Source organism: Dromaius novaehollandiae, chromosome 7 (genome assembly GCF_036370855.1).
Source record: "Dromaius novaehollandiae isolate bDroNov1 chromosome 7, bDroNov1.hap1, whole genome shotgun sequence".
NCBI classification, from domain to species: Eukaryota; Metazoa; Chordata; class Aves; order Casuariiformes; family Dromaiidae; genus Dromaius; species Dromaius novaehollandiae.
Window position 1 is genome coordinate 11,718,955 of NC_088104.1, and position 25,889 is coordinate 11,744,843.

At 54.2% G+C, this 25,889-nt stretch overlaps 1 protein-coding gene across 2 annotated transcripts in view; it reads left to right on the forward strand.

Annotated features, from left to right (window-relative positions):
• Positions 1-5,123: 5,123 nt before the first annotated feature.
• Positions 5,124-25,889, forward strand: part of HEG1 (heart development protein with EGF like domains 1) — a 56,938-nt gene continuing 36,172 nt past the window's right edge. Inside the window, exons 1-4 of one of the 2 annotated variants that reach the window (XM_064514681.1) lie at positions 5,124-5,303; positions 23,266-23,514; positions 24,338-24,610; positions 24,827-25,135. In XM_064514681.1, coding sequence (XP_064370751.1) covers positions 5,174-5,303; positions 23,266-23,514; positions 24,338-24,610; positions 24,827-25,135 — 961 coding nt within the window. In that variant the 5' untranslated portion in view covers positions 5,124-5,173. The remainder of the gene's footprint in view (positions 5,304-23,265; positions 23,515-24,337; positions 24,611-24,826; positions 25,136-25,889) is intronic. The other variant, XM_064514680.1, reaches the window with a different exon arrangement.

Genomic DNA, 25,889 nt, shown 5'->3' on the forward strand with positions numbered 1-25,889 from the left:
CAATAGATCCTGCTTCTGTTCCTACCTTCTGATGCCTCTCATGACTTTTTTTCATGTTATTTTTATGTACCAAAGCATCTGGGTTGCCCGGGACTGAACATGGGGCGTTTCTAAAGAATAGTCATTCCTTAAGATAGATATTTTTGCTACTCTATGTAAATGCCTGCAGGTCTGACGAAGCACGAGCCAGGGGCAGCCCTGGTTTTGCTGAGCGGCTGATGGAAACCGGGAGCAGCCCAGGGCCTTGGCGGCAGGATCTGGCCCCCGGGAGCCGTGCGAGATTCGGGCGCCGGCGGAAGGAGCTTGGTGCCATGCGGCCGGCTGTGGAGTCACTTTGAAAAACGAGGCGGTAAAGAAGTGCACCTGTAACTTTATTGGATCCAAATGTTGCTCGTAAACTTTGGCAGGAGCTTTTCTTTTTTTTTTTTTTTTTTTTTCTTTTTTTTTTTTTTTTTGGGGTGGGGGGGGTGTTTAACAGTGCTGCTGTGCAGCGTTTTGCTTAGCTCTGAAATGGTTGGGTTTTTCTTAAGGCCATCCAAGCCAGCGCTTGGCTGAATAGGCTCTTAAAATAAATAAATCAGAAATTTAGCATTGCTTCTCAAAAGACAGATTTAAATGGATCGATTTTTCGAGAAAATATGGGTTTTATTTCCATTGGCAGGATTCAAAATGGAACGTTTTTGACCCAGAGGTGTGCGATCATTTTAATTTGCTGTGCCTTTTTCCGTGAGGGACGAGAAGAGATCACAAGATCCATATCCATCCTGACCTCCAAATGTCAAGTGTCTGGAAGAAGCTGCTTCTCGGGGAGCTACAAGCCAAGCATTACTCGTAAAAATAAATCAGTAAAACAGGCCCCCCGCCCCCGATTTCAAGGAAAATGTTCAGGTGCTAAGTGCCATTCGGATGATCGGGATCCATTAATGGAGAGCTTGCAAGGTGAAGAGGACGTGGAGAAGGTAATTAATTACTCAGGAACTATCTGTCCACTTTGGAAACTCAGGCCTTTTAATAACAAATTCCAGGAGTAGAAAATATTCGCTTTGTACCTTAATTCATCATCAGCTTAAAACTCGTCTGAGGTTTATGAGCCTGATCCAAGTTTTGGACAGATCTGGGCCGAGTTTCAAGTGAACTGCAGGAGTTTTGTGATATTGGCTGGAACGGTGAAAGGTTCCTATATAACTGAAGAAAAAGCGTCCAATAAACTTAATCCTTTCAAAGTGTTAGAGAGATGCCTCTTCTGCAGAAACTCCTTCAGTTTTCAGTGATTTCAGATCGAAACAATGCAAAACCTGGCAATTTCAGTCGTGATTCTCCAACTCCTCTGACTGGAGCATGGAAATGAAGGTGAAATAAAAACAAACTACATTTTTCCTCCCCCCAAACAGGGTGATGGATGGGATTCAATGAATTAGCATATAATATCAATCATGTTTTATACCATTATATTAGACACAGGGGCTTCCTATGTTGCTTTTTTTTTTTTTTTTTTTTAACTCTTTCCTGTATCGAATGTGCTGATTGCTTTCAAATGAAAGCACTAAATATAGCTGATGCATCATTTTGGGAGACTTTTAGGTCACAGCCTCTTTCGGCAGCATATTGTGGCGTTATTTTACGTCAGGGCATACCTGGTCCATTCGATTCCTCAGGCACGTGGTAACATTTCATGCATTTAAACCTTCTTTTAGTTGCACATTCCTAAAAAAGGAGAGGGAAGCGCCCTCAGCCTTTAGGTCTCGCTGCCCTATAACGATTATTTCGGGACGCGCTAGGGAAGCGTGCAGTGAAGCAGCGATGCCATGGGGATAAACAGCTCCCGAACCGTGCTGCAGAAACCCGGGCGCCCGGTGGCCTTTGCTGCGCTTTCACGCTCACACGAGCTTCTGGCAGCCACCTTCACCCTTGCAGCTCAGCTCTATTCATTTTCCTCTGGTTTTTAAGCCTTCGAATTATGCTTGCTTGGTGCTTCCTGACTTTCCTCTGCAACCCCGGGAGATAGACACATAGCCACTTTAAGAAAAATAGAAGTGCTATTTTTTTTCCCTGTATTTGCATGTGACTTGGGAAACTGAGGCTTAAAACTATCAAAGCTCATCATAAATTAATTCCTTCAGAGCAGGAATATTCTTTATTGGAGTGGTTAGGGCAGAAAGAAAATAACATGGTAGAAAAACACAGCAGCTTTGAATTTGCAGCCACGAAACCTGGGCAAATTAGGCACCTGCTGGGGGAAGGGGCTGCATTTGGGAAGCATGAAACTGCCTGAGTGTTGGTGTTTCCTTTCCAGGCGCCAGGGAAGAAAACGCTGCGCAGGACTGGTACCACGGTGGAGAGGGGAGACCTTTTTCTTACGGTAATACCGTGTTTAAATGTGGTCGACACCTTGCAGCGCTTTTGCCCCAGCTCGCGAGCCCCACGGCAGCAGCCCAGCCACTGCGCTGCTGCTCTTACTGCCCCAGCGGCTGCGAGGGGCAAAGCCTGGAGCCCCGCTCGGAGCCCGGGTCACGTCCCGCGACGCAGCCCGTCCTCAGCCTGCCCATCCTTGTGTTTTCCCACCTATGTCAAGCTTATCCGGGATGTGGTGAGTCCGAGGGTAGCGCGATCCCCGCAGCGCGTCTGAACGTTTGGCTCAGCAATGCGGCGTTACGGCAGCTCTTGTGGTTTTCTTATGCTTTTTAATGGGAAACTTGGGAGGGGGGTTTAGCCGCCCCCCGGGAAGGTTTCCATCCAGGTCTGGCACTGTCACCGCTCTTAAAGCCAGCAGCAGAGCGCAGAGGGTCACGCTAAGTGCGGCACACGCGCGGGGGGATGGAGACACCCGACACGGCCCCAGTGCCCCTCAGGGGTGTTCTTTGAGTAACGTTTATTTTGCGTGTGCCTGCTTCTGGTTTTGTTCTCCCTGCGCCTGTTGTGTGAAACAGTAGGAACAATTTATTGAGACTTTTTGGAAAAGCATTTGGTGTTGTGCTTTCTGCTCGTTGGACTTGCAGCTTGGGGGGATGCGGTAAGAGCGGCGAGCTGCTGCGCGGCTTCTAAATTGGGGGAAAATCCCTTGGAAAAGGGAAGGGATCGGAGCTCCCGACTCGGCGCGACGCCCCTATGGTCAGGTCTAGTCTGAGAGTAGGTGGACACAAGAGCACAGCTTTGAGCTACGTCTGCTTTACATCAGGGCTGGGTTTGGCTTTTATGTGCCTCAAGCGGTTCTGCGGGCATACTGTAGAGCTTGGACAAATATTTTTGCCCCTACTTCCTCACCTGTATAATATAGTTAAAATATGTCATAAAATGTAGCATTTGTTTGTTAGTAACAATTTTCATTCCCAGGACTGACAAAAACTTTCTGAAGAATCATAATTAATGCTGGTGTTATTTGTTACCTTAAGGATGAGAAACGTGGAGTCCAATGTTTTGTGTATAAAGATATCGGCAAGCATTTGAGTTGCTGCTCTGTCTCCCTATGCCATCTCCCAAACTATCAAAATACTTTGCAGCTCTTAATACGAGCTTTAACTCAATCATGATGGCACATTCCTTGGCTGAATTTTGGCATTTCTGTCTTATTGATGGGACACATCCTAGTCCATCAAGAATGAAAACGTAAATCGGCATAGGATGAAGGAGCCGGAAGACACCCTGCGCAGATCCTGCGTGGGTGGCTAAACCCAGCCCAAACTTGCCTGGGTGCTCATCAGTGCCATCTTTTGGGTGGAAAGAGGCCTTCTAGAGCGTTTGTCAGCATTTGTCAGGCTGTCGGCTACTGGCTTTTGCTTGTGGTTAAGTGAACCTCAGAAATAAGGAGGGGGCGTGGGGACCAAGTCAGTGTTTCGTCCTAAGTCGCAGCTACGGCTACGTAGACAGTCCTGGACTTGTTGCATGGCAAAGCGCAGTTAGAGTCACCCCTGTTGGAAACATTGATCGTGCTCGGGTGCCTTCAGCTTGTGGAAATCAATCCTGATCGGGAAATAGCTTGAGGGAAAAGTGAGAGGTGTGCAAGCGCCCCATCCAGGAGGGGCAGCCCGTGCCAGGCGGTTTGGCTGCCTGGGAAGCTGGGGCCCGGCAGGGACGGCAGGCTGGGCGCGGGGCTGCCCGCAGCCGGGGTGGGAGCTGCCTTGCTGCTCCCTGCGCGCTCGCTCCCCACGCGAGGGTGAAGTTAGCAAGGGTAATTTTAGAACAATAAAGGGAAATCCTCTACCTCGCGTGCAGCCAGCCTGTGCAAATTGCCGCTGCAAGAAACTGCAGCCCGAAACGCTGCTGCTGGAATTTAAAACAGAGAGCGGGTTAGCTTTATAAGCAATAAAAGATTTGAAGTGATTTGGCAAAGGCTTGATCTTGCCAGAAGGCAGCCTCAGTGGGGATTAAGTTTGGGGCTATCTAATGCTCATCACGTTCATCTGGAAAGAAACTTTTCGGTCTCGCAGAGCACTGCACGACCGGGCAGGTTTTCATCGGCTTCAGAAGCAAACGTGCGGGTCGCCTGGACGTTTAACCGGGACAACGCTGCCCTTCCTAGCGAAGCGCGGCCGCCTTGCAGCCCGGCTTCCCTGCCGCTCGGGATGCCGTGGCGGGGCAGCGCTAGGTGGCAATGTTCGGTGCAGCCGCGGCGGATCCTTCCCTCGCCCGCGGGCGGCCGGCACCGGGGAGCCGCGGCCCCGCCGGGGCAGCCGCGGCCGGGCAGCGCCGCTGGCTTCGCGCCTCCGAGCCCCGCTCGTGCCCGGGGCCGGGCGCAGCGTCCCGCCGCGCCCCGGGGAGGTGTTTGGGCCGCGGAGGGGGGTGTTTCCTGCTTGCGCGGCGGGAGCTGGTTGAAAGATAAAGCAGATATTGGGGGGGGGGGGGTGGCGCGGGGGGGCCGCGGGCAGCGCCGCTCTGCTCCGCTCTGCTCCTCTCCGCGCCGGGCCGGGCCGGGCCGTGCGGGCCGCGGCCGCGGTGATGTCAGGCTCGAGGAGGAGCCTGGGCCGCCTCTGCCCTTTTACTTTCGGGCGCCGGCACTTGGCCGCAGGCTGCCGCCGCTCGCGGGGCGCCGCCGCCATGGGCACCCCGCGCCCCTAGGGCCGGGGCGGCCGCTCCGGCTCCGGCTGCTGCCGCGGGGAGCCCGGGCACCCCCCGCTCCCCCCGCCGCCTGCGGGCTCGCCGGCCGCCCCGCGCCGGGCATGTGAAGCCGCGCCGCGCCATGCCGGCAGCCCGCGCCCTGCTGCTGCCGCTGCTGCTGGGGCTGCCGCTGGCCCTGGCCCCGCCGGCCGGGTCGCTGCCCCTCGCCGCCCCCCGCCGCCGCTGCTCGCCGCCCGCCGCGGGACCCGCCGGTGAGTGCTGCGGGGCGGCGCTGCGCCTCGCTCGGGCTGGGCTCCGCTCCGCTGCGCGGCCCCCGCGCTGCCCCGGCCCCCGCGGCGCTGCCGGGCGCTGCAGCGCGGAGACCCCGGCGGCAGCGCGGAGACCCCGGCGGCAGCGCGGAGACCCCGGCGGCGCCGCCACCTGCGCCCCGCGCCCGGGCTCTGACCCGCACCCAGGTGCCGCCGGGGGCTGCGAGGACCCTCCGCGCCCGCGCGCTGTCCCTCACCAAACCTCCCTCCTGAATGCCACATCTGCGAGAGCACCGCCGCCCGCAGCGGCTGGTCGGTGCTTTATAAATAACTCCGGGTTTGGTTTCGGTGCGGGCAGCTGGGGGATAGACCCGAAGTATTTTTCGCAGAACGAATGGAGCTAATTTTAACTGCCACCCAGTAAACGAATTTACTTATTTCCCGAAGAAGACGCGTTGCTCTAAGGATGACTAATCCTCGTGCGCTTGAAAAGCGGGTGCCGGATTTCTGTAGGTGGTGTGAAGAAATCCAGCGTGTCAAGGTGTAGCTTTATAGATCGGGAGTGTGGAAGGGGCGACTCTCACACCTGATCCCCTGCCTGAAAGCGGCCACCGAGTTTCACCTTTCATTTCTGATGCGAAGAGAATTTCGCACTTTGCTTGGCAGGGTCAAAAGTGCTTTCACAGAGCTATGTAATTTCAGGAAATGTGACAAAACTACTTTTATAACAGTGTAGTTTTCTTTGCGCACCCAAAGTGCGCTTTGTAGGATGTATCCACGCGAAACGAGGCGTGCATTTGGGTACGTCGTTAGGACGTACCCCGCGGTGGACCAGAAAGCTCCTGACAGTGTTTGCGTGGGAATTGCCCGGGGATGGCACTGAACTTGGAGAGGTTTGGGTCTGTTCCCAGCTCAGCTACAGAGCTCTTTGTGTCCCTTCAAGTGTCGGTTTGCCCTCCGAAACCGGTGAGAACAGCAGTGCCTTACCTGCTATTAACGCTGTGAGGATGAAATCTGCCACCGACCCCGCAGCTCTCAGCCGCTATTTGGTGAGAGCTGCGTAAATTCCTCGGTGGCTAGAAAAAATATTTAATTTCATCTCGGATTTCTCTCTGGCATCTTTTCCTGCGACCTTGATGACTCCGGAGAGCCAGCGGAGGAATGCGTTTCCTTTGTTCGAGCTGGGAAAGCTCGGGCGCTCGGTCCGCGCGCTGCGAGACACGTTTCCCTGGGAGCGAGCGGCTGCAGCCCCGCACAGCCCCTGCGGCACTCGCACCGGGGACCTGCCAGTGTTCGTGGATCGCGTCGCCCCCGATCCGCGAAGAAGCGATAAATACCGTGGTGGTGGCTGGATCCCTTGCAATAAATTACGCTGTGTGCCGGCAGCTGCAGTTTGCTCGGCGTTAGCTGCAGCTCCGCACTCATCCCTCAGCTGACGAGTTGGGTGTTGGGGAGCAGGCCGGCGTGATCTCCCGAAGGGCTTTCGGGTTGAGCTCACCTGCGAGGGGCCCTTGGTGCCCGACGGTTGCGCCGGGAACCCGTCTGTGCCTAAAAGCTGTGGTGGTTTTGTCCTGGGGGAAAACGAGGGCGTAGGAAGCAAACGGGGGAACTGGGAGGCAATAACGGCGGTGGAAGGAGCGGCTGCAGTTACGGCACTGCCAGCCCCCCGGGGAATTTGGCTTGGCATCTGTTTTACATCCGATATGGGCAATTTGGAGGGTGCAGCGTGTGGCCAGGCCGGTGCTCGGCCGTGGGGTACCCGGGCTCGGTTACGAGCTCTAGCTTGCCCCCGTCCTCTAGCGAGTCTCAGTGTTTCAACTTTGCCATCTGTAAAATGGGGATAACGCCTCTCTGCTTCCCTTGCGCCGCGCGGGATCTACGACACGGACGCCGACTCTTTGTCTGCCCTTAAAAACTACGCCGCTGCGCTGTGCTGGGACCTGCAGCCGGCCCGAGGACGGGAAGAAATCGCCCTCGTTGGCAGGTTTTCAGTGTCTCAGAGAAGCGTCTGCCCGGGATGAGCTAAGGCAGCAAATCAGGGAGCAAGGGACAAGGTTCAGGAGGATGCTCGTATCGCAGAGCGTATCGTATTGCCTTCAAACCTGCCCCAGGTTTAACAGCCCGCGTTTCGTGACTTCTCGGGGGCAGCGGCCCGGCTCTCTGTGCAGCAACGCCAGTGCAGAGAGGTGCAAAATGCTGCCGTTGAGCTGCGACGTGATTTCATGTGCGCTGCAGAGGGGTAGGGAGGTTTCTTTCTCGCCTGGCAGAGCCAGGAGAAGAAAAAAATCAGCTCCTGCATCTGCTCTGCTATCAGCAGATCTGCACACTGAGACAGTTTGCTGTCCTGGGCATCTTCCCTGTTCCTCCTTTGGTGAGACAGAAGTGAACTCGTTTTGTTTATTGCAAATGCAAAGTCCCTGGAGTTGGGTAGGTTTGGCTCTACTCCTCCAGGGTACACAATTAGAAGCAAAAAAGAAATGAAAAGAAAAAAGAGATCATTTCAGAACAGGAAAACAGAGGAAAAAAAGATGGGTTTCCCAGTCCCTTCCTGACCCGAGGTCTCTGAAGGCAATGAGGGTCGTTCACTGCCCAGCTGGTTTGGCATCAGCCCATAGAAGCAGTGCTGGTGATATTTAAGCGGTAAATGGATGCAGTCGGAGATATAATTGTGTAGTCCGACTGCCAGGGAGCACATGGTGATGCCGATTGATTTACACCTTGGTATGTGGTGAATGAGAGTCCTGAGCTACAGACACAGCACGAACGGGTAGTGAGAGCTGTTGTGGCTCTCCTGAAGAGTTTCATGTTCCTGTAGCAGATTGCTGGAGCTGGTGCCCGCCTCTCCCAAGCGCCGCGCTTCACCAGGCTTTCCAGGATCATTCTTTTCAAGCAGTAATCACCACTTAAGCTGGATAATTTAATTTGCTTTAGTATTTTCCCGTAGTTGAGAGGACCAGGGAGATGACCGGCTGTTGCCACGTCTCGGCCGAGGGGGGCTGAGGCAAGGTCAGGGCTGGTTTCCCACTTCCTTGGCTGCAAGGGTAAAAATCACTCTTAGCATCAGTGAAAATTATCCCTAGTGTCAAAGGAGCTGGCGATACCAATGAGAGCGCAGGGTGCTCCCGGTCGTGCTGGCGGGTGTCGCGGGTCCTGGGGCTGGCAGGCAGCATCGCTCGCCGCTCGAGCTGCCCGGCTGCTCTGCGCCGCGTGGCCGGCTGCGTTCAGGTGTTTTGGCCGGGGCCGAGCAGGGCCGCGGGGATTCGTATGCTGTCGTGGGCGCTGCAGCAAGCTGCCCGGTGTGATACAGCTTTGGTCTCACTGTGGAAGCCGCTTCTTCCAAACGGCAGAGTTTTGAGTCGACCTGCCGAAGGGATTTCTTGAGATCTCTGGAAAATAAGAGTTGGTTGCTCTGTCCTGTTCGCTACCGAACCGAGCACCGAGCTGCCTGTTGGGTGAAAGCGCCAAGACCAGACTTTTTCTGGCCCAGCGGAGCCAGAAGAGCTAACCGCACTTAGTGCATCCTATAAAAGCAGTAGGACTGAGGCTTTAACAGCATTTAATCCGACTGTGATAGTTTTATTTCTAAAACATTCACCCAAGCTAATAAAAAAAGGGGGAATGAAACAGAAAAAAGAACTATTTCCATTAAAAAGTCAAACAAACAAATAAAACCTGTCAGTGTAGCAATAATCTTTGTACATTTTGGAAAGCATATTTCCTTCTAAGGCACTCGCAGGCGCTCCAGGTCCTCTGAAGTCCCGGCTCAGAGGGCCCCTTGGCCAGCCCCGTGAGCTCTCCAGCAGCGTTAGACACGTACCATTCCCAAAAGAAGGACAGATTTGAATCAACAGGGCTGGAACAGCTCGTCGGTTTGTCAGATAAAAAGTTGTATCTGACCTGTCTACACTGGGCACTTTAGCTTTTTTCTGGTTTTTTTGGGGGGGTTTTTTTGCTCTTCAGGATATATTGCTCGTTGCAATAGGAAGGCTAAAGCTGAGCCTACTGCTTTTTTTTTTTAATTATGAAAATTTCATCTTTCTGGGACTGTGTGTAGCTGTGCTGTTGCGGAGAGACGGGGTAGAGGGCCGTGGCGTGCTTTGTGCATGAGACGACGTGCGTGCGATGCGGTGTGGTACTAATGCAGGGCTACAGCTCCCAAATGCTCGGCGTGAACCGCCCCGTGCTGATCCCTGAGCTGGATGGGTCGTAGATACCCCAGCATGAACCCTCTGGATTTCTGGCTTTGTTTTCCCCGTGTAGTTTCCAAGGAGAGTTTGCAGAGTTTGGGGTTGAGTCAGGAGGGTCTCGCCGTGCTGGGTGAGTCCCGGTGTCTTTGCAGCTGCCTGCCTGCGCACGGGCGTTGGGGCTGTGTCCGTGCACGTTGGGGACAACCCGCGCCGACCCACACGGAGCTGCTTGGGAAAGAGGCACAGCCAGATCCTGGCACCTGTTACGGTGTCTTTCTGCCCTTCTAATGGTGCAGGAAAGCTGTAAGGGCAATTTGTCCAGCTGTCATAAGATGTTCCAAGCAAATTAAAGGCTGGTTGTTCATAATATTCCCCTGATAACGTCCTGCACATAACCCATAGTCTGTGGTTTGTGTGCAAGCTTGTCATAAGCCTTCAATGCCCCAACTACAGGGCCCGTTATTGACATTCAGCTGAAGATGTGGGTCATATAATGTGTTTTTCTGTTTCCTGATTAGCTGAACGTAAAAGGCAGAATCCAATTTCTAGTGGAAAAAGTCCTGATTGCAAATACAAAGTTTGATTTCTGTGAGCGGTTTTGCAACGTTTGCATTGTAATTTGCTGTAGCCATAAATATTACTAAGTTCATTTGCTGAATATTCTTGCAGAGCAGATGCAAGAGGGCGACAAGTGCAGGCGCAGGGGAAGAACGAAATCTTTGGATGCATACGAGCAGCAAATGGTTTTGTCACATCTGGCCACCCTTCCCTCTCACCCCTTTCCACGTGCACACAGCTGATGGGAGGACGGACGTAGCCGTACGTTTTTAAGGCCCACGTGTCCTTCCATGACATCCCACGGCTTGCAGCAAGGGGCATGGTTCGCTCGCGGCGCTTTGATTGCGCTGAGAGTTTGCATTCATCCTTGCAGGCTGAAATCATTCGAGTCAGAGGACAAGGAGAGAACTTTCCCACCCAAAAGGGAAATGATGTTGCATTACTGAGCGACCAGCCCAAGTAATAATATAATCTTAGAAAAATGCGGTTCCCTCGAGTAAAGGAAGCTCTGTAAACTTCAGCTCCTCCAAGCTGTTAACATAGCAGTTGCCTGCCTCATACTAACATCGCTGCCGAACCCGGTCCGCTGAAGCGCCCAGGAGATCGCAGGGGAAGAAGGGGGGTGACATCCCGTTCGTGTGTAAGATGAAGACCTCGTTTAGGGTCAGAGTGCTGTGAGATTTATAATGCAGATTTCTAGGACCTTGGGTCACCTCCCTCCCATGTCGTTTATCAGCTGCCGTGGTTTCGGCGAGCCCGCCGGGGCTGTTTGAGGGGGTGACGCTGCTCGCAGCAGGTCCTGTCCCGTCACCCCTTTGCGTGAACACCCACCTTGGGCTCCCAGCTCAGCGCCTGGAAAAAGTCCTCCCAAACACCACGGCCTCCGCGGCTGCCCTGCCAAGACAGCCGTGGCGACGTGCATTGGAGGCACTTTTTGCGCAGTGGTCAGAATGGATCAACGAGGATCTCACAGCTGAAGTTTGGGAGAAGATACCCTTTTCCTTTTAAGCCTAAGCTAATCTAGCTCTGATATAAAATTAGCCAGGAAAGGCCTGAGGAGGAATTTTAAACACTCGCATGGAAACGCATGCAAACTGTGTGAAGATACCAGCTGACTGATTGCTCCTACTCCGTTTTATCTCAGCAGGGTTAGCAGGCGTCCCGGGGTGCAGCCCAGGCCGCGTCTCCCCGAGGACACCGCGTTGCTGTTGTGACACCCCGGCCACGAGCGCGTGCACATTCAGTGCAGATGTTTTGTTTCTCTGCCTTTTTCAGCATGCTGTGATGGCAGAGGTTTTAAAGGCAGAAGGACTATTACAGTAATCAGTCTGACCTCTTGCCTAAAGCGAGCTGGACATGGCTTTCGTTTCTGCTAACAGAGCCACCCCGAGAGTCCCTCAGGGATCTCTAGACCATGGAAAAAGTTAGCTACTTCACCAGCCTGGTGGTCTCCTTTGGCTTGATGGTAGCAAGGATGGTCTTTATCTTGAGAAGTTTTAACAACGTCGCTCCTATAACTTTGATTCCTAAAACAGTCTGCATGATTAAAAAAAAAAAAAAGACACACTGAAACCTTTGCAGAGCACAAACTTACTTACTAAAAGTGAAGGTTTCATCAAACACAGAGCAAAGCCGCAAGGTTGCCCTGCAGTAGAGGTGGTGGGTGATGCTTGCAAAGTGCCGGACTCGCTGCATCTCGAGTTCCCGTTGTCTGAGATGGGCTGCACAGCAGCGGGTTAGGTTTAGGGGAACCTTTTCATTTGATGTTATTCCAGAGATCTTTACACTTAACTACTTTGCGGACACCTCTGGATTTGCAGCTTCCCGGAGTAGCTTTCAGACAAGCACATTAAGAGGAACTTCTGCATCTGGAACGACCAGAGGAATTTGGATCTACAGAGTACAATCGTCCACGTCACCATCTGTTAGGACGCTGGCGTTAACACCCTTCCTCTTGTGGAAAATCTCCGGAGCCCCGAGGACCGGCTGAAACGTCATGCTGAACTGCACTGAAGCTAGGATGAATCACACAAGTTGAAGATTTGGCATCAATATTCAGGACCTTTGTATTATCCGAAAGATACCTCCTCTGAGGGCCTAGTGCCAGGGTGCTGCAGCCCCCTGTAGTCTGTAGTAACTGTTCTGGGGGGACGACAGCCCGTTTTGGAGTATATTTAAGTTGGGGGCTGGAGTTTGGATATTTGAGGGTTTCTTGATTTTGGTTTGGTTTGGTTTTGAGGCAGGTCTGGAAGGGATCTCAAGACATCTCCCCTTGCAGGATCTCCCCAAAAGATGTTTGTCTAACATGCTTTTAAACATTTACTCCAGGGAACTGCCATTATAGGTAAGAAGAAACTTTCTTATCAGGGAAACTGTAGCAGCTGCTAGCTAAATTTCTGCAAAGAAAGATACTCCGTACCAGTGCTGACCAGGACTGACGCTGCATGACTTGCAAGATCTTACGAACTCACAATCTGAGGTACTTTAGCAATCTCACGAGGTAATACAGAGGGCAGGGATGCCAACGCTGTGTATTGAACTAATTTCTACCGCTGTGATTTAAGTGAATTTCTGTGAACGGAACGCCAACACGCAAACTGCACATGATCTGCTTTGGTTGCAAACTAGCAGCAACGGCCCTGCTTGTGAAGCATAATACTGCTCTTGTAATCTAGCATTTATCTTTGTTTCGGAGCTGGGCATAATTGTATCTGTGTCTCCAAAGACAAGGAGAAGGGTTTCAGTAGCTATTATTCACAAAGGCATCTTTAGAAAGCTTCTTACCCTTCTTGGTGTGGGCTTGAAAGAGCTCAAAGGAAAATACCCCTGAGTAGCTTTAGGCATTTGAACGTTCATCATTGTTCGATTCGGATTCAGTTACAGGACTAACATCTAAATGCTAATTCTTTTCAGAACAGGATCAGCTCTTTCAGCAGATACAGAATGGGGCTGCAGTATTGAACTGGCAGGCAACCCTGCAGATAAAAGCCCTTTGAGGGAACGTTTCTTAGGGGGAAACTTGATCAGAGGGTGCAGAATAATCATGAAGGCTGCCTTTTCTGGGGGCCGCAGAGGGAGTGGACATGTTGCATGAAGAAATCACAGTGAAGATCAGGAATGGGAGGACGGGAGTACGGACAGTGTCAGGGCTGCTGGCCCAGGCTCAGACACGCTCCAGACCACGCTGCCTCCAAGAACAGCCCATGTCGTGCAGCAAGTATCTTCATAATGTTGTCCTGCAGATTGCTAGTGGGACTGGAGATGATGGGACTGGACAGGCTGTGTCTCATGCTGGGTTAAACACTGAGGCTGGTTGTCACTGGATGGCAGGAGAGCACCAAGGCAGTTGGTTTGAGGTGGCCCTCAGATGTGCCGTGTGGGTAAATGAGTGGGCAGCTGGGCTTTCTGAGCAGATTTCTGGCCTCTTTTCCTCTTCGCTGCCCTGTTTTGTGCAAATTGCCCATATGTGCAAAGGTACCCTGTGACCTGACCCAATCTTTCCATGTTTTTCTCACCTGACTCCTTGTTAACCAACCCTTAAGGACAGATTGGCGATGGGCAGCCCAAGCCTGCCCTTCTCCATCACCCCCAGCTTTCTGCCGCCGGCTGCGGGGCCCAGGTGCTGCGTGCACGGACCCTGGGAGAGCCTCTTCGGCACGGCGCTTCGCCTCGGAAGGACGGCTGCTGCACAGCTGGTCCCCGAGCGGAGACTCGCGTGGGGCCAAAAGACGGCATCTTGTTTTCCGCCTGCCTGGAGCGCTCACAGAGAGGCACTGGAAATGGCAAATCCCGCCCCCCGGTCTCGGGAAGGAAGCGGGTAGCTACAGATGTGGTGTGAAGGTAGGGCGATGGGGGGACGCCTGCTTGGATGCCCCTCCGGCCGCCGTGGGAGCATGGCCAGCGGGTGCTGGTCAGAGAAGGGACCCGGCTTGGCCCCGGGGCGAACGACATCCCGCGCCGTCCTGGCCGCCGCCGTTGCTGCTTCCGGCGGCAGAGCGGTGCGCTGTCATCTAGGAAATGCAATTTAGATCATCATCCTTTTGCAGGATGGGGGAAGGGACGCGGGGGCCCCTGCCTCTTCTTGGGGATTAATTCCTCTTTAAGCCGCTTTTTGCTTGTTTGCATTTTTCTCCGTTCTCTCCCAAGGCCCGCTGTCCCTTGCTGGAAAAACGGGAAGGAGGATGGGAGCGGCGGGTCCTACCGCTGGGACGGCACACCGTGCGCCGCTCATTCGGCCGGTGGGCAAGACTCATGGGTTGAGGGTTGGGCTGCTCCCAGCTGCCCTCTGAGGCGGTTTTGGGTTTTCCTAGCCCAAACGGAGGGAAGGACCCCAGCGTGGCTGGTATCCATCACGGAAACGCGGCCATCCCCAGGAGGAGGTAGGGCAGCTCTCGAACAGGGGGACGCTGCGAGTCGAGGGCTGAGTGAGGAGGATTTGTGCTGGCGGGATACTGCTACCAGCTTTTGAAACTGGGGCTGCCCAGATGGCGGATCCCTTTTAATCCCCAGCTTGGCACCGTACTGCTGTACACCGTTGAGTATTGCCATCCGCCTTCCCGGGTCGTGGGGATGCCGTTGGCGTGATGCACGCGCGCAGCGGAGAGCCGCTTCAGCAGCGCGCTCGCGGTGGCTTCTGCTCGGCCTCGCCGGGCGCTGGCGGTTCGCGCGCGGGCAGCCCTGTGCTCCGGGAGGCAGCTGCAGATCTCGCGCTTGATCTCGACGCCCTTCGTCGCCTCCTTCCAACCAGCTGCTCTGCCATCTGCTTACGGCCAGGGGTGATGGATGACCGCGCGCTAAATGTCCTCTGCGCTCCAACATCCGCTGCGCTCATCCCCAAAAAGCCACGAGGCACTTTGCCTGGAGCCAAGGAATGGTTTCCTCGCAGCAAGTTCCCGGCTCTCCTGGCCTTTTCCCACGCGGCACCGGGGCCGGCGAGCCCTGGCTGGGTCCATCCGCCCTCACGCTCGCCTCCCCTGCGCGGGCCACCATCCAGCAAAGCTCTTAAGCGTGTGCTTAACGTTAAGCACGTAAAATAGTTCCCCGGGGAGCTATTCGTGTGCTTAAGTGCGTTGCTGGATCACGTTTGCTGCCGGGATGCTCCCGACCTGAGCCCACCCCGTCGCTGCCGCAGCGGCTCCGGCCCCGGGCGCTCTGCTGTGCCCGAGCCCGTGAAGGGCAGCGCCGAGCATCGCTCGTGCTCTCCCAGGGCAGCGCTGCTGGTTTTCCTATTTTGCCCTCTGTGTTCCTAGGATTTATTGTCCGCTTCTCGTCGTGGAAAGCATCTCTTGGACTTGAAACGCTTTAGAGCAAGGGCCTTTTATTTTGCTTCCAGATCCTGACATAAAAATACCGCTTTTTTTTTTTTTTTTCCTGAGTCCCTGCAAAGTGATACAGTCCTCAGGTCCTGGAGCAGATGGCTCTTGCCTCCTTACTCGTATGCAGATAGTCTTCATATTTTTCTGCATTGTTTTTTGAAATGCATTGAATGTATGTGTAGAATAACTTAAACTCGGGCTGCCTTGTGTATAGCCTAGCACGGCTTGTTTGGTGGCAGTGGCGAGTTCCCGGGCGCGAAACGAAAGCAGCGGCACATCTTTCCCGGTGGCGACGGGGCTGCGGGCTCGGGTCGGCCGGCTTTGCCCAGCGCTTTGCAAGCCCCGGCGGGAGGTATCGACGCTGTGGAGTGCTGTTACTCGAAGGGTTTAGATCAGGGCCTCGTTTTAGGGCTTTTTGCTGTTCTGAGGGAATTTCTGCTTTGCATTTTGCAGGCTCAGGAGCGCTGGTTGTCTTCAGCCTCATCTGAAATTGTGCCACTTCTCGCTGCACTGGTTTAACTCGGGCTTTACCAGCTGCTGCCCTCTTCTCCCATGTGGGCACAGCTTATATCCCTGTACAAGGACTTATTTCACTCTCATCCTCCTCCTGCCCCTCCCAGGGCAAAGAAAAGATAACATCCCTAATCAAATAATTATACTGGTATTCAGACTAGCCCACGAATATCGATAGTTTGTTTTTCATGCAAGATGCCTTTGAGTCAAATACAAGTCACTGAGCTTGTACCAGAGGTAAATAAGCTACATTTAATGACTTGTGCTATACGTGAGGTCAGACAGAATGAGCTAATGCTCCCCTCTGGCCTTAAAATAAATTAAACTTTCAGAAAGCAAAGTTTAGCCCTGACACTTTTAAGCTGCTATCACCTTTCCTGGTGGAAGAGTCTGCACCTTGGGGCTGCGGATCATTCAGCGCCTTGTGCGATTGGGCATCCCCTTATTACTGAAATATATCCCTGCTTGGAGGCAGTTTTCTTATATTACCCGATTTAAATGAATGCAGGCAGCTGCTGGGAAGTGTGTGGTGGTGCAGGAAAGCCGCACAATGAAGTGCGACACATTGAAAGGGTAATTAATCCCCGCATACCAGCAGCAGGCCTGCTTCCTCTGAAATATTGTTCCAGCAAGCCTCATGGAAGGTTTTTAACAATTACGAACCTTGCAGGCAAATTACGGGTTTCTATTATTTCCTTATTTGCATGAGAGCTCCGCGGAAAGGTCTACGCTATAAATTAACTCGGGTGCTTATAAAAGTGCGCGGCGGCATTGTCCTGCTCTCTGCAGCTTGTTGCATTCGTTTAACCTGTACTGTACACGCTCATGGAGCTGCCATGGCTTTTTTTTTCCTTTTTTTTTTTTTTTAATTTCTTTTTTGCAGCCAGGATGTTTTTTCTTGCCTTTTTATTGTTCCAGTGACCTAGCAACTCGGCTCTGGTGGAGCCCTGCCAGTAGACTTCCTCCCCGAGCCGTCTGACAGTCTCCAGCAGCGCTGCCCTCGGATGGGAGCAAAAGTTAAAGCGCCAACGGGCTGGGGCTGCGCGGCTCTGCTCTGCCCTCGCGGGGCTGACGCGATGGGGGAGATTTCTTTTTGCTCGGTTTTATTAACGTTTCGTTAAAGCAGCGAGCAAGAAGCCCCCTGTGCTGGGCGCTCCTCTGCCCTGGGCAGCCCGCTGGCGACGGAGGACGGCTCCCTTGGGCCTGCAAGCAAGCAAAGGCAGCTCCTTTGGGCATTTTTCAGTTGGGAAAAGCACGAAGGATCCAAGCCACCGCCGTGTCCCCGGGCCCTCCTGGGCCTCCCCGGAGAAGGGGACACGTGAGCGGGGCCTGGGGGGTCCCGGGGTTCGCCCGTCCGTGTCCCCATGCAGGCTCCGTCCCCGCTGATCCGCCTCCCCACTGGGGGGGCTTGTGGCGGGACCGTGCCCCACGTCCGTGGGTTAAATTGAAAACATCCCCAAAAGAGAGGTCAGAAACGTGGGCTTTCATAGGCTTGGGCTGATGATCCAGAAGTCTTCACCTCTGTGGGAAAGCACTGAGGACACCGGACCTGGAAAGCCCGGGAGGCGCTGGCCAAGCCGGGCAGTGTCCCATCTCTCCATGCACGGGTTTCGTCCTTGGTCACCGGCAGACTGGAGGTACCAGTCTCCTGCTTTCGGACGTGGCCACAGATTTGTGTGCACTCTTTATTTTCGAGTACCTGTTCTTATGCTTTAGGGTACCGCTTTTAAGACTCAAGTTGCACCTTTTTTTCTTGCTGCTGCTCTGAGTGTCCGGCTGTGGCTGCCCTCAGCCAACAACCATTTCTGAACGTTTGGTCTGTGAGTTCTGGGTAATGGAGATAAAAAAGGGGATGAAGCGAAAAGAGCCTTCATCATCCTCAGTGGCTTTCCAGCTCCCAGCAGGGCACGTGGCACGGAAAGGTGGTACCCCCACGGACCGCCTCCGGGTCTGGAGCAAACCCTTGCCCGCGGGAGGGGAGGGACGCGGGGGACTCGCTGTTCCCGGTGCCTCCAGAGCGCTGCGGCCTCTCCCGGGGCAGGAGGGCAGCGGGCTCCTGCCGGCGCTCCCGTCCCATCCGGGCGCCAGCCCCGCTGGGCTGCAGTGCCGTGCCGTGATCCGGGCTCCTGGCAGCGTCGACACGGATGAAGTTTTGCTGCCCGGTTCAGGTGCCGAGTCGCCCTCCGGGGGCTGCCGAGCCCCCAGCTCGCTTACAACCTGCCGAGACGGGCAGCGCGTCGGGGCCGCCCGACCTATTGCCCAGGCGTCCTTAAATCTCCTGCCCCTTTTTATTAACGTCGAAAGAATTAGCGAAAGGGGTTAAACGCGTGTGGCTGAAAACCTCTTGCATTCTTCCCATGCTTAGTGCACACGAGGGACCTTCTCCAAGGGATATTATCCGCCTGTTTACGCTGAGCTGACCAGTCTCAAGTATGATTTTTTTTTTTTTTTTAAATTTCATCCCCCCCCCCCCCGCCCTCCCCGGCTGCTTCTTTCAGGGCAAGAACAAGGAAGGAAACGGAAAATCCCAGAGAGCCCTGGACAGTCCAGATTTAGGGCTGCAGCTTTTGTTCGCAGAGACTCGCTTGGCTCCTGAGCGGCCTCCACCCATCATCATTACATCCGCAGCCGGGTTTCAAAACAGCCCGGAGCTGCTCTCCCGGTGGCCCGCGGGAGCCTGCGCCGCGGCGGCCCGCGCGCTCCCTTCTCGCGCTCCTCCGGAGCCCAGATTTGCTCCTTAGCGTTTTCCTGCAGGCAGCGAGGAGTTTTCTAAGTTTAGATCTGTTTTTTTGTTTGTTCCCCCCCTCCCCGAGCCTCGGATGATGTTGAGATTATGCAATTTAGCAGATGGGAGTTTTACGGCTGTAGCTGCGTTTCCTCCCGGGGAAGCTGCGCTCGGCTGGCGCGTGCTCGCCGCGGCGCGGGACGGCCCCGGCACGGCCCTCGCACCGGCAAAGCGGGGGTTTCTCCGTCGCAGGCGGTGACGCGCCGCCCCGGGGGACGGTCCCCGGGCTCGGGACGGCTCCAGGGCCGAGGGACGCTGGGCGGCAGGGCCCGTGGCTCCCCCGCGTGCTTCTGTCGCTTGTAAACCGGATTAGGTTTTCGTCATAATCCGGATCAGATTTCTGTCCTCGAGGCAGGGCTGGCGTTACTCCGCTTTTGGGTAGGGCTCAGTGTTTTGGCGTCTGCCCCCTCCGAGCTCCGTCGGCGTTCCCGCAGCACCGCGGTGGGACGGGACCAACACGGGCTTCACCGGCCGGCGTGCGAAGGAAGAAATACGGCTGCGGAGGGCGTCTTTGTTGGTCGCTGTGCCGCTAAATCAACGTTGTACTAATTGCAACTGCGCTTGTAAAGGTTTCCCGAGCACCACCATGGGGAAGGAGCATCTTCTGGGGGGCCCAGAGTCTTCCCTGGGGTCTGCCCTCCGCAAGGAAAGTGGAAATCCCCCATCCCTCCTCATCCCCGGCACGGCCCCGTTAGGTGTTAGGCCTCTGTATCGCCCAGCACCCGTTTGTAATCGCTGGAATAGGGGGTTAGAAAGCAGTGCAGCTGGTGTTTCCATGCACGGTGGTGCAACGTGTGCCTGGTTTTGCCTCGGGCATTGCCCGTGCTGCGGTCACGCGGGTGAGGAGCGCGGTGGGGACGGAGATGCTGTCGCAGGCGGCCGGGGCTTGCTGCCAGCTCATTAGCAGCTCAGACAAAACCAAATTTTGCTGTCCCGTGGCTGGGGCTGAGCCTGCATCATCGCCACCATATCCCCCCTTGCAGCCAAGGCTGCAGAGAGAAGCTCGCCGGTGCAGAGCGAATTGCCTCCAACAGGTCTGCGCGTGTGTTTTTAGGAGTTTCACAAGGTAACGGCGGAGCCAGGCTGGTAGGGCAAACCCACAGCCTGAAAAATCTCCTGGAACTTGATCTGTTTTTCCTGGACATGTTATAACTCAACCCCCAAGAAGCGGCGTGCTTGGTGCGCTTGCAGGGAAACGGTCGCTCCTTGCCGAGATCTGTCTGCTGGGCGTCACTGCTGGTTTTCACGGGAAAGAAAAGCACTGATTTCAGCAGGTGGCATGACAATCTTGCCTTAGAATTAAAATATTTCTCTTGACAGCTGTGGTCATGCGGAGTTAAAACACAGAAACCAGTTGGCAGCTTAGGATATGACAAAATTGTTAGTGACAAATCTGTACCTGAGCTAAAGGGCTGCAATGGTTTAAGCCTTTAATACATCAGAGGAGGCCAGATGGTCCCTTGTTTATTTTTTTGGAAGAAGTTTGCATCTGGTCCATCTGCTCCCAATGGAGGGTCACCTTTGAAGACTAATTTCTGCAGGCATGTCAACAAAAAACAAGATTGCGGTTGTCTGACATCTCCAGGAGACTCGATGGCTGTGCGAGGAGCTGAGGTTTCACATATGTTTCGTTCTTGGTGGAGCAGTCGTTTAACCAATTCTTTCAGGTCCCCGTACTGCATACCGTGGGCCAGGTTTTCCAGCACAGCTAGGCGAGCTCTACCCGCTGAACCAGGTGCTGGCCACGTGGTCCTCCTCCTTTGGTCAGGGACCAGCTTGCCTGGCCGGGCATGGTTAGAAGTGCCAGATCGCTAAAAAGCCTGTGTACATAATACCTTCTTATTCAGCACATCTGCTCCCTGGCTGCATTCAAAGCCAGATTTGCTGACTCCCATGATAAGCTTAAGTGTTTTGCTGCTTTTTATTCCCAGTAGCTCTGCAGAGCCAAACAAGGCTGGAGAAAACAAGCAGAATCGTGCTCTGGGATGCGAAGTGGGTGCTCCTCCGCCTTTCACATTGTGTCCTCGGGGCAGATCAGACCCTGGCCTTGCTGAGGGCAATGGCAAGAGAGGTCAGAAATCCCCTAACATGTGCAGCGGGCTCGTAATTGGTTACAGCGTGCAAACAGGAAAATATCAATGAATCCTGTACTGCCAGCCTCCAGGGCGAATTTGCTGGGCTAACAACAGCTAGACAAACAACCAGCAGCATTTTGCTTTCAAAGGGGCTGTGTTTGATCGAGGGTCGTAGATTGAGGTCCTCCTTGCTGCCGTTTTCGCAGAGTTATTTTTAAGAAGTGGAGCGGTACCGAGGGGCTCCCACACTTGGCGTGCGTGGGTCGTCGCTCTGGGCAGCCTGTTGCGATGCTTCGCTGTGCGTTTGAGTGTGCCTTGCTTGATCGCTTGTTGACACATTACTTGGCGACCTGGGAAGGCACATTTCGCCCGGTCTCTGCTCTTCCCCTGGGGGTTTCTTTAAGCGTCTGCTGCCCTGCCTGCCTTCTGCGCAGCAGAGCCGGATGCTGCGGCGCGCTAAGCATGGGTTGCACATCTGAAAGCTTTTATGGAGCGGGGAGCGGAGAGGGATTCAGCGCACCACCCTCCAGCATGCCCAAATTTTTCAGCGTCACTGCTGCTATAAATGGACTTGCGGGCTACAATTACAGGCTGGGTATTGACTTGCAAATGAACGGAGCAAGCAGCCCCGCTGCGACGCCGCATCCCCGCATCCAAATGGCAACAACAAGCAGCTTGTTAAATGGGACAAGAGCTGGCTGGTGCCGGGCTCTGAACGGCACCGGGGTGCGTGGGGCGCCCAGCTCCGGGACGTCTCAGCTGAGCGCGAGGTCTGTCATTGAAGGCACCTGGGAGACTACGCTCAGCGGCTGCTCCGGTTTCCCGGTGCCCCGCGTTGTTCAGGCTCCTGGAATGAAATGCAGGCTGGGCTGCATAAACCTCTGAATTTTTCTTTTTCTTAATGAGTTCTCGCTGAAACAGTTGTAGATAGAGAAAGGAGAGAACAGCCCTGAAATGGAGCAGTGACTTAGCTGATGCATCAGATCTTTAGGGCAGAGGCTGAGCTGGCAGCTGTGCTGATCTCCTCCGCACCCTGGTTTTGGGGTGCCCTGTGCCCGATGCCTGGGAGTGGAGCAGGGAGGGCAGCGCCCGTCCTGGAGCTTGGTGGGTCTCTGAGCTGCCGCGCAGCAAAGTGGGGAGAGTTCTCACAATTCACTGAGAGGCTTCAGACCCCGTCATCCTAAATTGATGTTCCCATAGCAAGGTTCCCGTCCTGCCCACTCAGCAAGTGGAGCGTGCTTTGGACTCTTCCATCCTAGAAATCGCATTATGCTCATAAGAAACGTGGATCTTAACTTGCAGTTTGGGATGACACAGCCATGATTTGGAGTTGCTCTGACTTGATGTAGGCTGGAGAACATCTGGCTCTGAAATGCCAGCCAAGCCTCAGGGTTGTGAACATGGATCAATCACACTCACTGCTGTTTTGCATGTGACCGACATGAATGGCAATCCTCATGCCTCGCACACAGCCCTGGCTGGTACAGCTACTGGAAACCTGAATTCCAGCAGTAAATCCCATTTAAACTGCTCACAGCAGCTGTCATTAAATGCTGTGCTCGAAATGATGTCGGGCTATATGGCACATAAGGCTAAAGCTGTAGCTACAATGTTCAATCCTGCTGCCGCTGCTGCCAGCAGTCAGCAGTAATAATTGAGCCAAGAAGTTGACTACTGAATAACATCTTCAGTCCTTGTTTAGGGCCTGATTTGGAAATGCATGTAGATTTTAAAGGTGCAGGCGGCCATCTGTGTGTTTCTGAGGATCCTTTAACACCTGTTGACTTCCTTGGGGGACATTTTTGGGGTGCAGGAGATAGAGCAGGTGATAGGTTCAGCATCAACGTGCTAGGGAGGCTTGGACGTGAATAAGAAGAGAAGAATGAACTTGTGCAAAGAGGTGATGGGGCTGCTCTTGGTAATGTGTCAGGCTGGGGGGTGCAAGCACAGGGAGGGGAAAACTGTCTATGCAAAAGGGTAGTGTTGTCTTGGGAACAAATATATTTTCAATAAATGTGTTAACTCATTTCCCAAGGAAATGGGAAAACGATTGTGGGCGATGGGAGAGGTGGGAGTTTGGAGCAGCCTTCCTGCAGGAGCAGGGGGTCAGGAGACCCAAACGCTTCTAGGCTGGAGCATGGTCAGGGGCTCTGGGCCATGGTGGTCACAGGGAACGGCCCTGAAGATGTACAAACTTCTTCCTCATCCCGCTTCTCGTGGTCTGATGGGCGTTAAGGCCCAGATACTCCAAAATGTCCATCACCCTGGGGTGACCTTCAGTACCCAGAAGGCCGGTTTAATCCATACCATAAATTTCTCTCTTTTGGTCTGATGTCTCTGGCTTCAGAATTTGGCACCACAGACCAACATAATTTACACTGGTGTGTATCCAAAAATACATTTCATGTCTTTGTTTTGATTATGTGTAAACGAGATCAGAGCTCAGCCTCGATGTCACCGTGACAAGCCGGGCCAGCGTGTTCAAAACCGATCAAATTTTCACTTTTTCTTCCACCTTCTTTTCCCTTGCAGTCATCGAAAGCGGCCATCAGGAGAGAAGGAGTGCCGACCCCGAAACAGGGACTTCCAGTTCTTGCACGGAAAGCATGGACGTTGCACCGACGTCCCCCGGGCGCGGAGAGCGGGCATCCCCGGGGCAGCGGCGAGGCAGCGGTGCCCTCCGCGCCGGCACCGGGCACTTTCCATGGCACGCGACGGCGCCTGCGGTCAGCCGGGCTGCCGCGAGCCCCGCTCTCCCGCCCTCCCAAAGCGCTCGTCCCGGTGAGTTTTGTACATGCAAAAAGGGTTTATGAAATATTCCGACCCCGCTGTTAGTAATTCATGTCCCCTCTCCGCTTGTGCCGGGGGAATCGAACCCCATCGGGACACTCATCTAGATTGAAAGTGCCCAGGTTAAAAATAACTGAGCTACTAAGTCACGATTTGCAACTGAGACCCTCACACCAAAACCATGCAGTTCAATACCTATCTTGGTGCTTGTTCGTCCTCTTTTTCTGATTCAGCGGGGCTCTGCTCGTGGATAAACTAAAGTGCTTGCTTAAAAGTTTGCTAAATAAAAGCCAGGTTCCCACAGCGGCAGTACGCGTCCGCGCTGATTGCACCGTTCCCATTTCAATTTTTTTCTTAATATCCCTACGTGAAATAAGTGTCTCACTGGGATATGAACTTAGATATTGTCTTTATTTTTTTAATTAGTCTTTTTTTTCCCATTTGGGGACTTGAACCTGGAGCCGTCACGTCCTTGGCAGATGCCCAGCCTGCCAGCCGTTGGCTCTCCTGGCGTAAACTACTTACTACCTTGTGCCTTTTCACGCTTTTAAAGAAATGTGTAGATTTTCTTGCTGTGCAGAAGTGAAAACAAATTTTGAAATGCTGGCGGTTTTTGGTAGCGGACGCTCTCTTTGCCCAGCAGTCCCCCTTGCAGCTTGCCCTGTGTTAAGCAGAGGAAACACGAGGAACATTGCTGTAACCTCACTCGCATCATGTAGCGCTGGGTGCCACTGTGTGCGATGCTGCTGCAAGCCCAGCCAAGAGGTTTTAAGTTGTTCAGCAGGAATATTAATTTTCTTGCCCTGTGTCCCAGCTGCTGGAAGCAGTCACCGCCCGGCTGCTAGCTCGGAGAGAGGGAAGAGGGCTCTGGTGACTCTCAGCGACCCCACGAGCACGCCGGCACCGCTCAGCCAAGCCGCAGAGGGAACACCACCGGTGTGGGGAGCTGCCAGCACCTCGGCCGCTGCAGTCGGCAGGGAAAGGTCCCCCGCAACCGGCCGGAGCCGCGGGGCTTCGGACGTCGCCGCCTCGGAGCGTACGGCGGGGACGCTGCCTCCGCACCCGTCCTCGGACGCTGATCCCCTGGGTGAGCGCTGCAGCCCCTGCGCTTCTGCTGTCGGGTGAAAGGCCGCCCTTTGCACGGCAGCATCAGTAGATGTGGTGGTGGCTCCTGAAGGGCCACCTCCGTAGATGCAGAGCATGGGAGCAGCACTTTGCTGCATCTGTATCTACATCTGCGTCTACGTCTATGTCTACGTCTACGTCTGTGTGTTTTCATTTGCTTTCCCCTCTTGCCTTGCAGCCAGCGGTAGCCCCTCTCCTCCAGCGAGCGGCACGGCAGCATGGGAGCAGCCGGCCAGTCCTCGTGCCGGCAGCGCTGGTGCTTCACCCACCGCCTCGAGGAGCAGCGTGGGGACGACGACGCCTCTGCCCAGCAGCTCTGTCTCAAGCTCGGAGGCGCCCGGCTTGCCAGAACAGCCCCAGTCCTTGCCCAGCGCTCCCAGTGCCTGGACTGGTGGGAGCAGCCGCGCACCAGACCCCAGGCACTTTGCGGAGGACTCCACGAGCCCTTTGCTGACGGCATCTCTTGCCTCAGAAACCGCTTTCAGAGGTGAGCTTTGCTGGCCTGCAGGTTTGTTTTATAGCTTTAAAAATATCTTTAAAAGCCTTTAGATAGCTTTTATTTTCTTAAAAAGAAAAAAAAATTGTAGAAAAACCTTTTTTTGCCTGCTGTAGATGGAGGCAGGTAGGCAGCTGCTGGGGATGGTGGGCAGTGGTGGTGGTGATGGACCATGGCCTCGCTCTCCACATGGCTCCCCGTAGGTCTGGAGAGCTGGGTCAGCAGTTGCTGGTGTGTCTCGGAGGGGTGTTGGGGTTTGGGGCATGGTGGCCCCCCTTCTGCCCTCGCTGGGCCACTACTGGTGGGTGCCATGTGCCCAGGGACCGTCTCCCATGCTCCTCAGCCTCTCTCCCGTCTTGCTTCCTCCGCTGCTTCCCGGCATGGAGCAAGGGCAGCCCACATCGATGCTGTTCACGTGGCTGAGAAGCCTTGAGCCAGCTCAGCCTTTGCTAGCTACAGGAGTAGGGGTGTATATGTTTTTTATTGCCTTTTTAAAACGGATATGGAATATTTTGTGGAAAATCTGAACTTTTCATTGAAACGCTACTTTTTTGTGTGTGTTCGTTTTTGTTTCAACGGTTAGCTGAAATTCCCTGCAGAAACGAGGAAAATGTTATAGAAGAAATCATTTGGTCAAAAAAACCCAATGTTTTCCATTAAAAAAAAAGGGGGGGGGGATTAGAAACTTTTGACCTTATCTTACCACAATGTTTTTTTTGCCGGGTGGGAAAGTCGCAGCTGGTTG